Source organism: Balaenoptera ricei, chromosome 1 (assembly GCF_028023285.1).
Source record: "Balaenoptera ricei isolate mBalRic1 chromosome 1, mBalRic1.hap2, whole genome shotgun sequence".
NCBI classification, from domain to species: Eukaryota; Metazoa; Chordata; class Mammalia; order Artiodactyla; family Balaenopteridae; genus Balaenoptera; species Balaenoptera ricei.
In genome coordinates this window covers 73,753,562-73,767,268 of record NC_082639.1, presented here as the reverse complement: position 1 = coordinate 73,767,268, position 13,707 = coordinate 73,753,562, and the positions used below count along the sequence as shown (strand labels likewise).

At 30.5% G+C, this 13,707-nt stretch overlaps 1 protein-coding gene across 3 annotated transcripts in view; it reads right to left on the bottom strand.

Annotated features, from left to right (window-relative positions):
* Positions 1-13,707, bottom strand: part of PRKACB (protein kinase cAMP-activated catalytic subunit beta) — a 148,184-nt gene that overhangs the window by 49,132 nt on the left and 85,345 nt on the right. For all 3 annotated transcript variants that reach the window (XM_059925246.1, XM_059925253.1, XM_059925236.1), the window contains 2 exons: positions 5,159-5,220; positions 2,968-3,096 (listed from right to left, as the gene is read on the bottom strand). In XM_059925246.1, coding sequence (XP_059781229.1) covers positions 2,968-3,096; positions 5,159-5,220 — 191 coding nt within the window. The remainder of the gene's footprint in view (positions 1-2,967; positions 3,097-5,158; positions 5,221-13,707) is intronic.

The window sequence follows — 13,707 nt, the reverse complement described above, 5'->3', positions numbered from 1 at the left end:
GGAAAAGGCACATGAAAAAGAAGAGCCCAGAGAGGAAATACTATAATTAGGAGCATGGGGTTCCAGAAGTCCAGGGACAAGACAGTTTCAAGGGAGCATCACTACAGTCATAGGCTCTAAAAAAGTCACATAAGATGAGCAAAAAGAGTCCACTGGACTTGGTGATTAAGTCACTGGATTGGTGACCCATGGTAGTGCCATTTCAGTAGAGTAGCAAGAAGCAGGAGATAAACAAGGAGGCAGCTAAATTGTTGTGGGTTGAAGAATTAAAAGGAAGTGAGTTAGCGGATAGTGATTAAACTATTTTTTCAAGAAGCATGGTTAGAAACGATAAAGTGAAAGACGGCAGTAGACAAAGATGCACAAATGTGTGTATGGGTGTATTTAATTTTAGAGAGACTTAATCCATTACTACTTTTCATGTTAGAGGTTAGTTTTGTTTTTTGTTTTAAAATAGAGGTTGGACTAAAACCTCAGACCAGTCTAATGCTGTGCTGTCCAATGTGGTAGCCACTAGCCACATGTGGTTATTTAACACTCGAAATGTGGCTAATTTGAATGGAGATATACTGTAAGTGTAAAATAAACATCAGATTTTGAAAACTTGGTATGAAAAAAAGAGTATGAAACATCTCAGTAATTTTTATATTAATTACATGTGGCAGTGATAGTATTTTAGATACCTTGGGCTAAATGAAGACCTATTAATTAAGAATAATTTTAACTATTTCTTTTTACTTTTTAAAAAATGTAGCTACTAAAAAACTCAAAATGACATATGTGCCTCACATTATATTTCTATTGGATAGCACTAGTTTACCCACCATCTGTAACCCTGATTACTCATTCAGTACTGTTTCCTCCACATTTTCCTATCTGTATCCCAGCAAGCAAAAATGTCATTCTTGAGTACATAATATCTGTAAGATAACAAATCAAGATTTGCCATTTTTCTTTTACTTTCCCTTAATCGTGATTACTAGGAAAACAGAAGCTTAATATTTAAAGCGTGAATAATTCAGACACCTTGATTCATTAGATAACACTAATATATGATAAACGCTTAAAATTCATTTTTTAATTAATTAATTTCTTTTAGCTATAACTGACATGTAACATTATTAGTTTGAGGTGTATAATATAATGATTTGATATTTGTTACAGTATGCAGGTTTTCAAATTTTTCCCTGCTTTAACTTACATTTTAAATTAAACAACTCAATCATGTTAAACAACAGGGCTTCAACTATCAATTAAAATAAGTCATAAAATAAATCACTAAATTTCTGTTACCTCAATCTAAGGATCAAGTAATTGGTCCCTGCATTTTTCCACAAGGCAGAATGTAATAGAGATGCCTGTTCTTTACATATAGAATTCAATATTTTGTTAGCAAACATATATATACCTATTATGTATAAATAATTATTGAAATAATAATGTACCCCCCTACACTCAAACTATTAATTGTGTGTGTCATATAGTCACAATAAAGAGGAATGCAAATTAAACGCAACAATAAAATTATCTGAAGGTGTCAATGGTAAGTTACTCTATTGCATGTGTTTAATAATCTAGCAGATAAAATTTACTCTTCAGGTAAATAACAATGAATACACTAGTATCATTTTTTTAGATTTCACATATAAGCAATATTATGTGATATTTGTCTTTCTCTGTCTGACTGCTTTACTTAGCATGATAATCCCTAGGTCCATCCATGTTGCTACAAAAGGCATTATTTCATTCTTTTTTATGGCTGAGTAATATTCCATTGTGTGTATATACACATCTTCTTTATCCATTTATCTGTTGATGGACATTTAGGTTGCTTCCATGTCTTGGCTACTGTAAATTGTGCTGTTATAACTATTAGGGTGCATGTACCTTTTCAAATTATGGTTTTCTCTGGATATACGCCCAGGAGGGGGATTGCAGGATCCTGTGGTAGCTCTATTTTTGTTTTTTTAAGGAACCTCCATACTGTTCTCCATATTGGCTGTACCAATTTACATTCTTACCAGCAGTGTAGGAGGGTTCCTTTTTCTCTACACCCTCTCCAGCATTTATTACTTGTAGACTTTTTGATGATGGTCATTCTGACCAGTGTGAGGTGACACCTCATTGTAGTTTTGATTTGCATTTCTCTAATAATTAGCAGTATTGAGCATCTTTTCATGTGCCTGTTGGCCACTGGTATGTCTTCTTTGGAGGAATGTCTATTTACATCTTCCACCCATTTTTTGATTAGGCTGTTTGTTTTCTTGATATTGAGCTGTAATAAACTATTTGTATATTTTGGAAATTAATCCCTTGTCAGTCATATCATTTGCAAATATTTTCTACCACTCTGTAGTAGGTTGTCTTTTCATTTTGTTTATGGTTTCCTTTGCTGTGCAAAAGCTTTTAAGTTTAATTAGATCCCATTTGTTTATTTTTGTTTTTATTTCCATTACTCTAGGAGATGGGGCCAAAAAATATTGCTGCAATTTATGTTAAAGAGTATTCTGCTTAGAGATTATCATAATAAGTGAAGTAGGCAAGACAGAGAAAGACAAATATCATATGATATCACTTATATGTGGAATCTAAACAAATGATACAAATGAATTTATTTACAAAACAGAAATAGACTCACAGACATAGAAAGCAAACTTATAGTTACCAAAAGGAAAGGTTGAGGAGGAGGGATAAATTGGGAGTTTGGGATTAAAATATACACACCACTATATATACAATAGATAACCAACAAGAACCTGTATAGCACAAAGAACTATACTCAATATCTTGTAATAACCTATAATGGAAAAGAATCTAATAAAGAATATATATGTATATAACTGAATCACTTTGCTGTATACCTGAAGCTAACACAACATTGTAAATCAACTATATTTCAATTTAAAATGTAAAATTTTTTTTAAATTCCAAAAAAAAAAAAAAACCCAAACCAATGAATACACTAACCTTCTGCTTATCTAAGATCTTCATTGCATAATACTGTTCAGTGGCTTTATGTTTCACCAACATGACTCTTCCAAATGAACCTGTTCCAAGGGTTTTTTTCCTTTCAAAATCTTCCAGCCCGGCATTATTCTACATATACATGAAAAAATAAACTTTAAAATTAGAAATTTTTATAAGAAGACTATGAAAACTATAATAGATTTAATGATATGCTATCAGAATAGGTAATTTATAACTATCCATTTAAAAACAATACAAAGAGACTACTGAAATTGCAGATTATTGGTTCCATTTTTCCCTTTGAATAAGAAAGGATCTAATATTTGAGAAGAGACTTACATCGTAAAACAAAGTATAATAGTAATGTGAGGAAGTAAGATCCTCAGTTTAAATATGAAAGGTCATATTCTAATATGAATTCATAGTATTGGACTTCTAATAAATTAGCTCCATATTTTAATAATTACAAACTGACCAGAAGTATGCAATCATGGAAGCCACACAGTCTTAGTGCACTTACAAATAATTATAATGAATAGATAAGCTGAGGATCAGAGTCCTTTCACTAGAGTTACCTCTGAAGAAACACTGTCTTACTTCATTTCTATCCTTATATGAACTAGATAATAACAGCATGAGAGATACTAATGGTTTTCTCTCTCTGATGTGATAATAACCCAGTATTACCTAAAAAAGTAACAATAAGGTAAAAAGAGTTCCTCACTCCCACAAAGATAACCAAAAGTCGGAGTCCCAGAAGAATAATCACTCTCTTTCTCCTTGAAAGATGCTTTGTTACAAGCAAACATCTTTGTTTGGCTTTGACTATAGCATAGAAGCAAAGAATTGGAGGCATCAATCTATTGAATTTGTTGCTGCCACAACAAAATGAAAATTACTAGGAACAAATTATGTGCTAAGTGGCACCAAATAGTAATTGCTAACCCATTTGTTTAATAGGTTTTCATTATAAACATCTTCATGAAAATCTTGGAAAAAATATTTCCAAGGGCCATTCTGTATAGCATTAAGCTTGAGAAAAATGTGATGCAATATGGTTCTTTTATAAATGAGGAATTTGGATTGCTACTGGAATTCACTGTAGTTGGACTTGATCTTTTGCAAATCAACCTTGCCTTTGGAGACACATCATAGCTTCTTACTGAATCATTAAGGAGAAAGCAAGTAAATCTAAGTTTTTATTTATAAAACTTGTTTTCATTCTTATTTCTAATAATTTTAAATTGCCATGAGATTCTGTATGAATACAGAAAGAAAAAGTCCTTATAATTCTGACTGAATTAATTATTTAATTTTATGGATTAATATTTAATTTTTGGTTTTATCAACAACAATGGATTGAAATGTTTAATAAAGTTCCCAACTAAATAATGAAAATAAACATCATTAATAGACAACAAAACATCTCTTTCTGCTAGTCACTGCTTTTCATGCAAATATGCCATTCTCCTCATAAATTGTATAGCTCATACTCTAAATCTTGGTAATGATGGCATCTTCATAAAACATAACATTTTATTAAGAATTAAATATTTTTTAGTGAAAAAAATACTTCAAAAGGATTTTTATGCTAGGAAAAAAGTTTTCAAAATTTCACCTACTATTAAAGGTCATTAATTATTTATAAAAATAAATTCAAAAAGAGTTTTTGGCAAGTGTAGATGGCTCTTTTTATATACAATTTTTAGATCTTAGTTAAGATCTAAAGTACTTAAATTATATAGAACTTAACCCATCAAAACATTTATGAAAGGATCCTAGAGTACTTAGTATGTTGTCAGTAGCCAAGTATTTGTGATTCAGAATTTGAAACTGCACAATATGATCCCTAATTGTCATAATTAATAAAAATAATAAATATGCTATCAAAGGAATAAATCAAAATTACTAGAATATTAGAAAATATCAAGAGTTTGTAGCAACTTGGAATTAGTATCAAAATGTATAATCAGGTATTACATCAGAAATTAGTTCCTTCTCCAATTTAGGTATACATAAAATTATTAATAAATCAAAACATAATGTTATGGCAAAATTCTCACGTTCAGCTTATATTCATTAACGCTGCTTGAAAATTAAACTTTCTGAAGTAGTAAATTATTTAGGTGAGAATCATGATTTTACTTAAAGCAAGATTTTTAAATCATAGAAAATTTTAAATGTTCCTTACCGGAGCAGGATTTTCCCATTTTTTTAAAAAGTCTTCTTTGGCTTTGGCTAGAAACTCTTTCACTGAAAATATATTAAAAAAAAAAAACAGAAACAAATTTTGACTTCTAAGAATATTTATACTACATACATAAATACATTACACATAAATATACTTGCTTAAAAAACACAGACTTAAGTCAACTATGGTTGCCGTGAAACATGTATTCACAACCATGATATACTAGAGAGCTATTTAGTTACTCTAAAGAAGAAGCAAACAGTTTCTCCAGTTTCTAAGAATATCTAATACTGTTCTCTATGGAGGTCACTTTGATAATTTCAAATTTAATAATAAAAATACTGTTCCTGAAAACATACCTGAAAGTAATGAAAAAAGTTAGAAATCAATATAGGACAAAATACTTATTGTAAATAAATAAGCCAGCAGATAGTAACAGAGCCTTTAAAATAAGAAATAAAAAATCTGGAGAATGTCAATTTGTTGATTTGTGGAGTTTCAAAAATAACTGACTTTGATAAAGGGCTGTTTTCAGGTATAAGGATTTATATTATTAGATTTGTATCCTCTCTACTAAAGGTAAAGAGAAGGGGAAAAACTACAGACTAACACAAAGAATAGCCACAAAGACTTAAAAATAAAACAGAACAAACCACAACCAAAAAACCCAAACAGCTTAAAACTCTCATTCTAAATTTGGAGCAAACGAAATGCCTGAATGCCTAATTTATAATATAAACTAAAGTAAAGCAATTCAAAATCAGATGTTTATATAGTGATCAATAATAGCCACATTATTTTATAGAGCTGTGGTTTGAAGTTTTAGATTTGATAAATGATGAATCATTTAAAAGGATTCCTCTTTTTCATTGTCTTCCCACAAAGCTATTAACAATGACTTCTGTTTACAAAATAACTTCAGGGTTTATAAACAAATAGGAAAAAAATTCCAGAGAGATGAAATGGCATTAACAAAATGTATTATTTTTCCCATAGTTAGGTTTGAGAGAGCAAAACCTAACTACACAAGAAGTAATTATTTTAGCCTTTCTTTTTTTTGGGGGGTGGGGAGTTCCCAATATTCCTCTCATATCTGAATCTATAAATAAAGATGAAAATAGGATTTAAATAGTGTTGAAATAGTAAAAGGCTAAACAAATGGCACAGTGGCATTTATTTCAGAAGTAATAATAAGAATGATGGTAATGATGATAAAAAGACAAAAGTTCAATGAGGGGTTCACAAATACTTTAATAAGATCTTCTAATGATGCAGTAGTATTAAACTGAGGCATGTAAGATATATTGTAATTTCCTCCTTTACCCCCACTGAAGTACCTTTGGCAAAATACTGTTAAACAAGAAAGCTGTTGGCATTTTAAGTTCTTTGAGATTTCAAAATGGTGTTAACAGGCACCAACAGCAGACATTAGTTTTTATGTAACACTAGTGTGCATTTCTGAAGATATTATTTTACTACTTTATATAAACTGTCACTTGTATTTTGCAAAATACTCTCAAAATACCTATTTTAGAAAATTTGAGAAAAATAATTTTTAAAATTAGAATCTTTCCATTGTATGAAAATCTCATTCACCAAAACAATGAATCAAATAATTGCAACTAATTATGCAAATATGATCTAATTCTTCCTGGGGGTGGATTTGGGGGTGGAAAATTATTACATTTTTTTCTTTGAGTTTAGGAAGGTTCAAGTCATCCTACTTCTAAAAAGTTAATATACTAGTTACAACTGAAGAAGAGTGGTTTTATAAGATCTTTTTTTTTTTTTTTTGCATGAAACAGACATCTGCACATGCCATTGACTTGGAAACGACAGCTATAAAATAAATTAAAAACATAATTTATTGCTAAATGCAACTGTGGCTTTTAAGAAACAACTTGTGATTCCCAAAATATACCTCTGATTTCTTTTGAAAAATATTTTTAGTTATTTTCTATCTATAGAACTTGCACATCAAGTTGCAGCATAAACTCTCCAGATGCCTGCATGAGTACAGATAATTTGAAGACATGGAAGAAAATCAGGAAAAGGAAAAAATCCCTAACATCCTGTTTCAGCTTCTCCTGTCACTTCTTGCTAATTGGATCTTGAGTTAAGAAAAAAGTAACTGGTCAAAGGAAGGACTGGCAGTATTTGCCAAAGATGGTAAGTTGAAGGAAAATTTCCTTTTTTCCTGCTTGGTGAATAAACTAAAGGAAAAATTTTAAGTACTACTGAATTTCATGCACTAATAGGATATTCAGGAAAATCTTTGAAATACTCTCTGTACTCATCAGTATTCTGAGTTTACTGTCAAGTAACACTGTAGAAAGTAAATAACAGTTCTCATAAAGGTCTTATATGAAAATTATCAGAAATGGTATGAATTAAAGATGTTAAATTTTGCAAATTATTTCAACAAATAGATTCCCTTTTAGAGTAAGGATAAGCATTAATTATAATGTCATTAAATAATTCCACAAAGAAAACTCTGTTCCTGCAACACTTTTTGTCACATAAGTATACATATACACATGAAATGTCTGGTTTATATGTGTACTATTTAGATGCAAAGATGAACACAGTTAACTCTTTGTAAAAATATTGGCTAACCAAAATATATACCTTATAAATATAAACACAAAAAATAAAATATTTTATAACATGCTAGATTACGAATAACTCTAAAACAATAGGCAATCTAGAACCACATGTATTTGCTTTGGATTTTATTATTTTTACACAGTGGTGAATTTAACTTTCTAAATGCTTTTCTCTAGTTATTTTTAAAGTTTATATCCACTGACATAAGGTGTTGGCAACTAATTAATAAAACGAGTGGTGGGAGAGAGCCAAATTCAAACACTGCAGCACATTTAATCTGGAGTTCCCTATAAAGCATATACTTGAAGTTCTCAATTGTTTTCTTGTTGTGTTCGTATATAAGCCATATCTACATTTACACTCAATTTAAACCCTTGTGATATCCTGCAACAGCCACAGGTTTTGGAGCTCAACACATATGAGTTATAATATTGGTTCTAATGCTTCTTAGTAATCATCAGTACCTATATAAAGACACAGTGATTAGTAACACTCCTTAGGAAAAAATATCTCAACAAAGGATTTTTTCTGCAAATATATTTTGTTCTGTACTGGTCAATAATGGAGCAAACTAGGTACTAAAAAAATGAGGACACACCAAAAATTACCTCAATTTCTTCCCAGAAGTATATACTTCAATTACATTTATTTTCCACATAAATTTATTTTCTCTTCAGTTTAAAAATATCAAAGGAATCTATATGTTCACCCAGGGTTGGTTTGTAGAAATATTTACCCACATTCATGAGATGAAGAAAGAAGAAACAAAGTGATAATTTTTATGCATATCTACAAGTACATTAAAAAAAACTTAAATCTTACCACCCTCAAAATATCTTTGAATATATTTATACACACGACATTGTTAAAAATTAGAGAGTTCATTTTAAACATTAGGAAAATTTATTAAAAATTCAAGTATGGCATATCTTTATTCCATGTTATTGAGATAATTCTGCAATATTTCACTAATTATAGTTAGTAAATTTATTTACTGGGCAATTTTTGGTTCTGTGTTGCTGCTAGATTCTAGATTGCTACTGATTATAAAAAGGGCATGTTGTTCATTACAGTGTGCCATTATGTGAAGCTTAAAGGAGGTTATCATTCATGTTTTATAAGAAGGGTTTAGAAATCTATTACTGTACAGATTATAACTAGGCCAGATGTTGAATTCTCCAGTTTTCTTTGTAATGTGATAAATGTCACCTCTCTCTTTGACACCTCTTTTACAATAAAAGCACAATTTCATTTAACTTCTTTTAATGGATGTCAGAAAATAGAAGGGAAACAAATAGAAAACAGAACAAAATAGAATATAAACTTCCTAGGGTAAATACCCAATTAAAATATTAGCTGTTTTACTCAAAATTTACAACTATATTTTTCTTTCAAAAACCTTTCATTAACCTGGGTTATCTAATTTAAGTGGTGTGTATTAATCTGTCTTATGCTACCCTGTACAGCTCCCACTATTTCACAGTGCTATATTTGTTGTTTCTAAAATATCACACAAGAAACTGCGATATAAATAATTTTTGTGGATAAAACTCAACATAAAACTAAATAAACGATTTCTCCCATCAACTAAAATATTTTATTAACTCAGAATATTTTATAAAAATATAACTTTAAGAGGAGCATAACAACTTGCAAACAACCAAATAAAAAGTTTTAAAAGGTAACATTTGTTTTATTAAAAGTAATTGCCTACCAGATACTTCTGAAGAGGAGCAAGCTTGTGTCCGAAAAATAAATTAAACAATGATTAAATGACACTCATAAAAACAGCATATTAGCATGAAATCACTTATACACATTTTTACAGAATATTATGTACAGACTAAAACATTAATGTAGAAATGATTATTTGACTGAACATATTCAAATAGAATATTTTTAAATTAAATGGTTAAGAAATAAAATCAATAATTACTGTTCAGCGCCAAAATCAATACCATTCTAATTTTCCTTAAAACAGCTAACAAAAAATTTAACTCCTCATAGCAATAGCGCTAATAATATTAAGTAGCATATACTGAAATACACACCCTATAACTACTGCAATGCCATCTCTGGACTTCTGTTCTTTTTCAAAACTCTACTGTAGGAAAGACACTCTGAAGCTAAAGGGGAAATAGATGAACCACTGTAATAGAATGTGACAAGGATTACAACTAAGAAATCTACAGGTGCTATTCGAGCTCAAAAGAGGAAATTCTTGGGTAGTAAGGTAAGGCATAAAAGATGATGCAGCATTTGTGCTGAATCTTGAAGGATAAACAGTTCCTCTGGCAGATGAAGTTGAAGACAAAGATAGGCTAGGATGATCTTGAATCAAATGCATAAAGGAAAGAGCATGGTTTACTCAGGAAATGTCAACAGACCTGAAATAGCTGCAGCATAGGGTAAAAGTGTACAGCAGCAGTGGGAGGTGAAGTGTATGGGCAAGAAAGTGCCCAAGCAGGGAGGTAGCTGCTTGCCACAGCGACGCTTTTCAGTATGTGGAAAGGCACAGGAGTAAACTGAGTTATTCACAATTGCTGTACTCCATTTCTTCTGGGAAATAGGAGGCAAGATCACTTGCTAAAGAAAGAGGGGAGCCAGATAGAGTAAGGAGGAAGAACAGTGGGGGTTACAGGTCTGAATATTTTAAATCTTGATGGCTATCCATTTAGGGAATAAGAGAAGGAGCTGTTCCTCTAAAATTTTCTATTAGGGAAAGGGCAAGTATTAGGTACTATAAGCAGTTGTTTCTTAATAGTATCTTTTTTTGTAATAAGTTAAAATATTTTTTTACTGAGCAGATTATAATTCATGGGCCCCCTAATCTCTTTGTAATTAAATTATTTTCATCTTCATTCTTTACCTAAATAAAAGCATTATTCTATTTAGGTTATTTAGTGTATGTTAGAAAGCACAAAACTTATGAAAATACCAAGTTCTATCAACAAATAACAGTACAATCTCTTCCAAAACCTCTAGGAAGTGTAAATCTAGTGGACTGTAATACTGTCTTCTGCCACCCCTACTTCAAACACTCACCTCTTTAGAACTCTATACTTGTTATTTCTAAGTATACCCCCCCACACACATACATGCTGTAGTACAAATATTTTCAGTAAATATAAAATATTCTAGTTGTAACAAAATGCCTCATAAAATCCAACTTATAGCAACAAAGCAAACAAATTATTCTGTAAAAAGTGGTTTCCTACCAGATGCTTCTGATGATTTGCGTGCTTGATCAAAAAGAATAAATTAAACAGATTAAATAACACATAAAATAACATACACACAAGAAGTTACCAACCCATACATGTTCATTAGATATTCACACATAGGAATAGAATGAAAAACACATATTCAAAAGTGTTTTATACAATGATTACAATTAATTCTTTGGATACATATATTTTTTTAACCAGTCAAAACCCTACTCTGGAAATGTATTAATGAAATATCGTATTTCTATCCCTTTAATCTGAAGAGCAATTGTGTTCACTTTGCTGAAGAGACACTTTGCTTCACCATATTCAAACATGTTTGTTCAAAGCAAATTCACTGTAACCTTAAAATGACAGTGGGTATAAAAAACAACTTTAATTACTATAACTGTAATTTGTGTAGTTCAGTGGATGGGACCACTTAACGGCACAAATGGGCCTACTTTTGTTTTCTAAGATATTAATTAGTCTTGCACAAAGTCACACATGAATGAGTGGTTGAAAATTTAATAGGCAATAAAGGCTATTCTTATTGCAATACTACTTACATTTACTCTTCTGTCCTCTCCTTACAATTTTTTATTAGTTAATTCTTTATCGTCTTGGTTACAAGTGAACATTATAATTGACCCACTCTTTCACTACACTGTTAAAAAAATTTTAAACTTTTTGTGAGACATATATATTTAAATGATCAAATTATAGAAAGAAACACATTAACTTATTTGACTAGTATGTATATGGACAGATGGATACACTATGAATTCACATAGTGTACTCATTCACTACAAATCACATGTACATGCTTTCTCTCCAAACTTGCTCTCTGTCTAGGGATGCTGTGGATTTTCTAGGCCATCCAAGCCATGTTGGACTGAAGATGTTCCCTAAAGGATTTTGTGATAAAACTTTAAGTAAATTTATAGTCATAAAACTAATGACCCAGGCAATTTTTGAAATGCTCTTTGAAATGTACTTTACTTCCTTAATTGTTCACTGAAGCTTTTTCTCAGAGGATATTATATCTACCAGAACCATATGCTAAAGATTTTCCATTTGGTCCTGAATTCAAATGTTCTGTCTTGTTGCCGGACAGTATAGAGCTAGGAGTGGATCCCTAGATGATAGGGTATGCACGTTTTCAACTTAACTAAATAATAAGTGGCTCAATAAATGGTTGTGCCAGTTTATACTACCACTCTATCCTTGATGATCCATATCCTCAACAAAATGTGTTACTGTTTAATTTTTACTTTCTAATTTTTGATAATCTAATGGGTATGAAATGATATCTGCTTGTTAAACATTAAATATCTCAGTAGAATTTTATAACTTTTTTCTCTTAAAGGTCTTATTCTTTTATTAGATTCATTCCTAGGTTCTTTAGAGCTTTGGTTGCTATTGTAAAAGGGAGACTTTTTGAAAAATTACCATTTGTTTGTTGCTGATGTATAGCACATAGTTGATGTTTATATACTGATCTTATTATATGGCAGACTGGCAGACTCTCATTAATTCTAAAATAACACTGGTAGATTCTCTTGAATTTTCTATGTAGATAATCACATATCTGTGAATAATGATAATTTTTTTTACTCCAACTTTTTCTTGTCCTACCGTGTAGGTTATGACTCACAGTGTTATACTGTACAGATAGAGACAATGAGCATCCTACTCCTGTTCCTAACTTCAAAGAACATGTTTCTAACTGCTTTTCTTTCCCATACTTTACTTGTAAAGCTATTACTAGAATACATATATTTAAGAAATTAAGAATATCTCCTTTTTAATTCTTTGAAAAATTTTGTACAAGAGTACAATTTTTGTTTTTTGAACTTGACTATAAAACTGTCCAGTCCTAATTTTGTTAAGTTTTGAATACACATTTTAACTATGATTAAATCTTAAATAGGTACAGTTCTAATCAGTTCTCTTAAAAGTCTTCTCCATGAACTAAGCTTTGGCTCTGATGAATATTTTCTATTCCACTGATTTTTGCTCATGTCTCTATTAGTTTTTTTCCTTCTTTTGATTAACCATGCTGTGCTTTCTCTAACTTGTTTACTTGCATCCTTACATCACAAATGTCTTTCTCTTTTCCTAACATACACATTTAAGATTTTGTCTCTAAATCCTTTAGCTGCACAAGTTCTGATACATAATTGAATTTTAAATTTATGAGTTATTTCTTGACCTGTGTGTTATTTGAATTTTTTTAAATTTCCAAATATAACATTTGTGTTTACTTGTTTAATTAGTCTTTTATTATTGATTAAACTTAATTGCTTTGTGGTCAGAGACCACAGCCTATGTATCAATTCTTTAAAGTATATCAAATATGTGTAGTCAAATAATCAATTTTGTAAGTGTTCTGTATATTTCTGTGTATTCTCCAATTACTGGGTGAGAATTCTTTATATATATCTATAAATCTTACATAGTTATAATTTTTCCTTCTAAACGGGTCGATTTTGTTTTATATATTTTGAGGCTCTGTGGGAAGTGCATACAATTTTTTTCTCTTATATTTCTTTTTTATGTGATTATTAATTTAAATGGTAGTCTGTATGTGACAATTCTACTCTGGCATTCTTGGTAGGGTCTAATGCTGTTGTATTTGCTAAATATCTTCTGTTGTAGATTGTGTGTGTGTGTTATGTATCTATTTTGATTTTGGACTCTGAACTCAAAGCTCAGTGGGGCTTTATCTGTGAG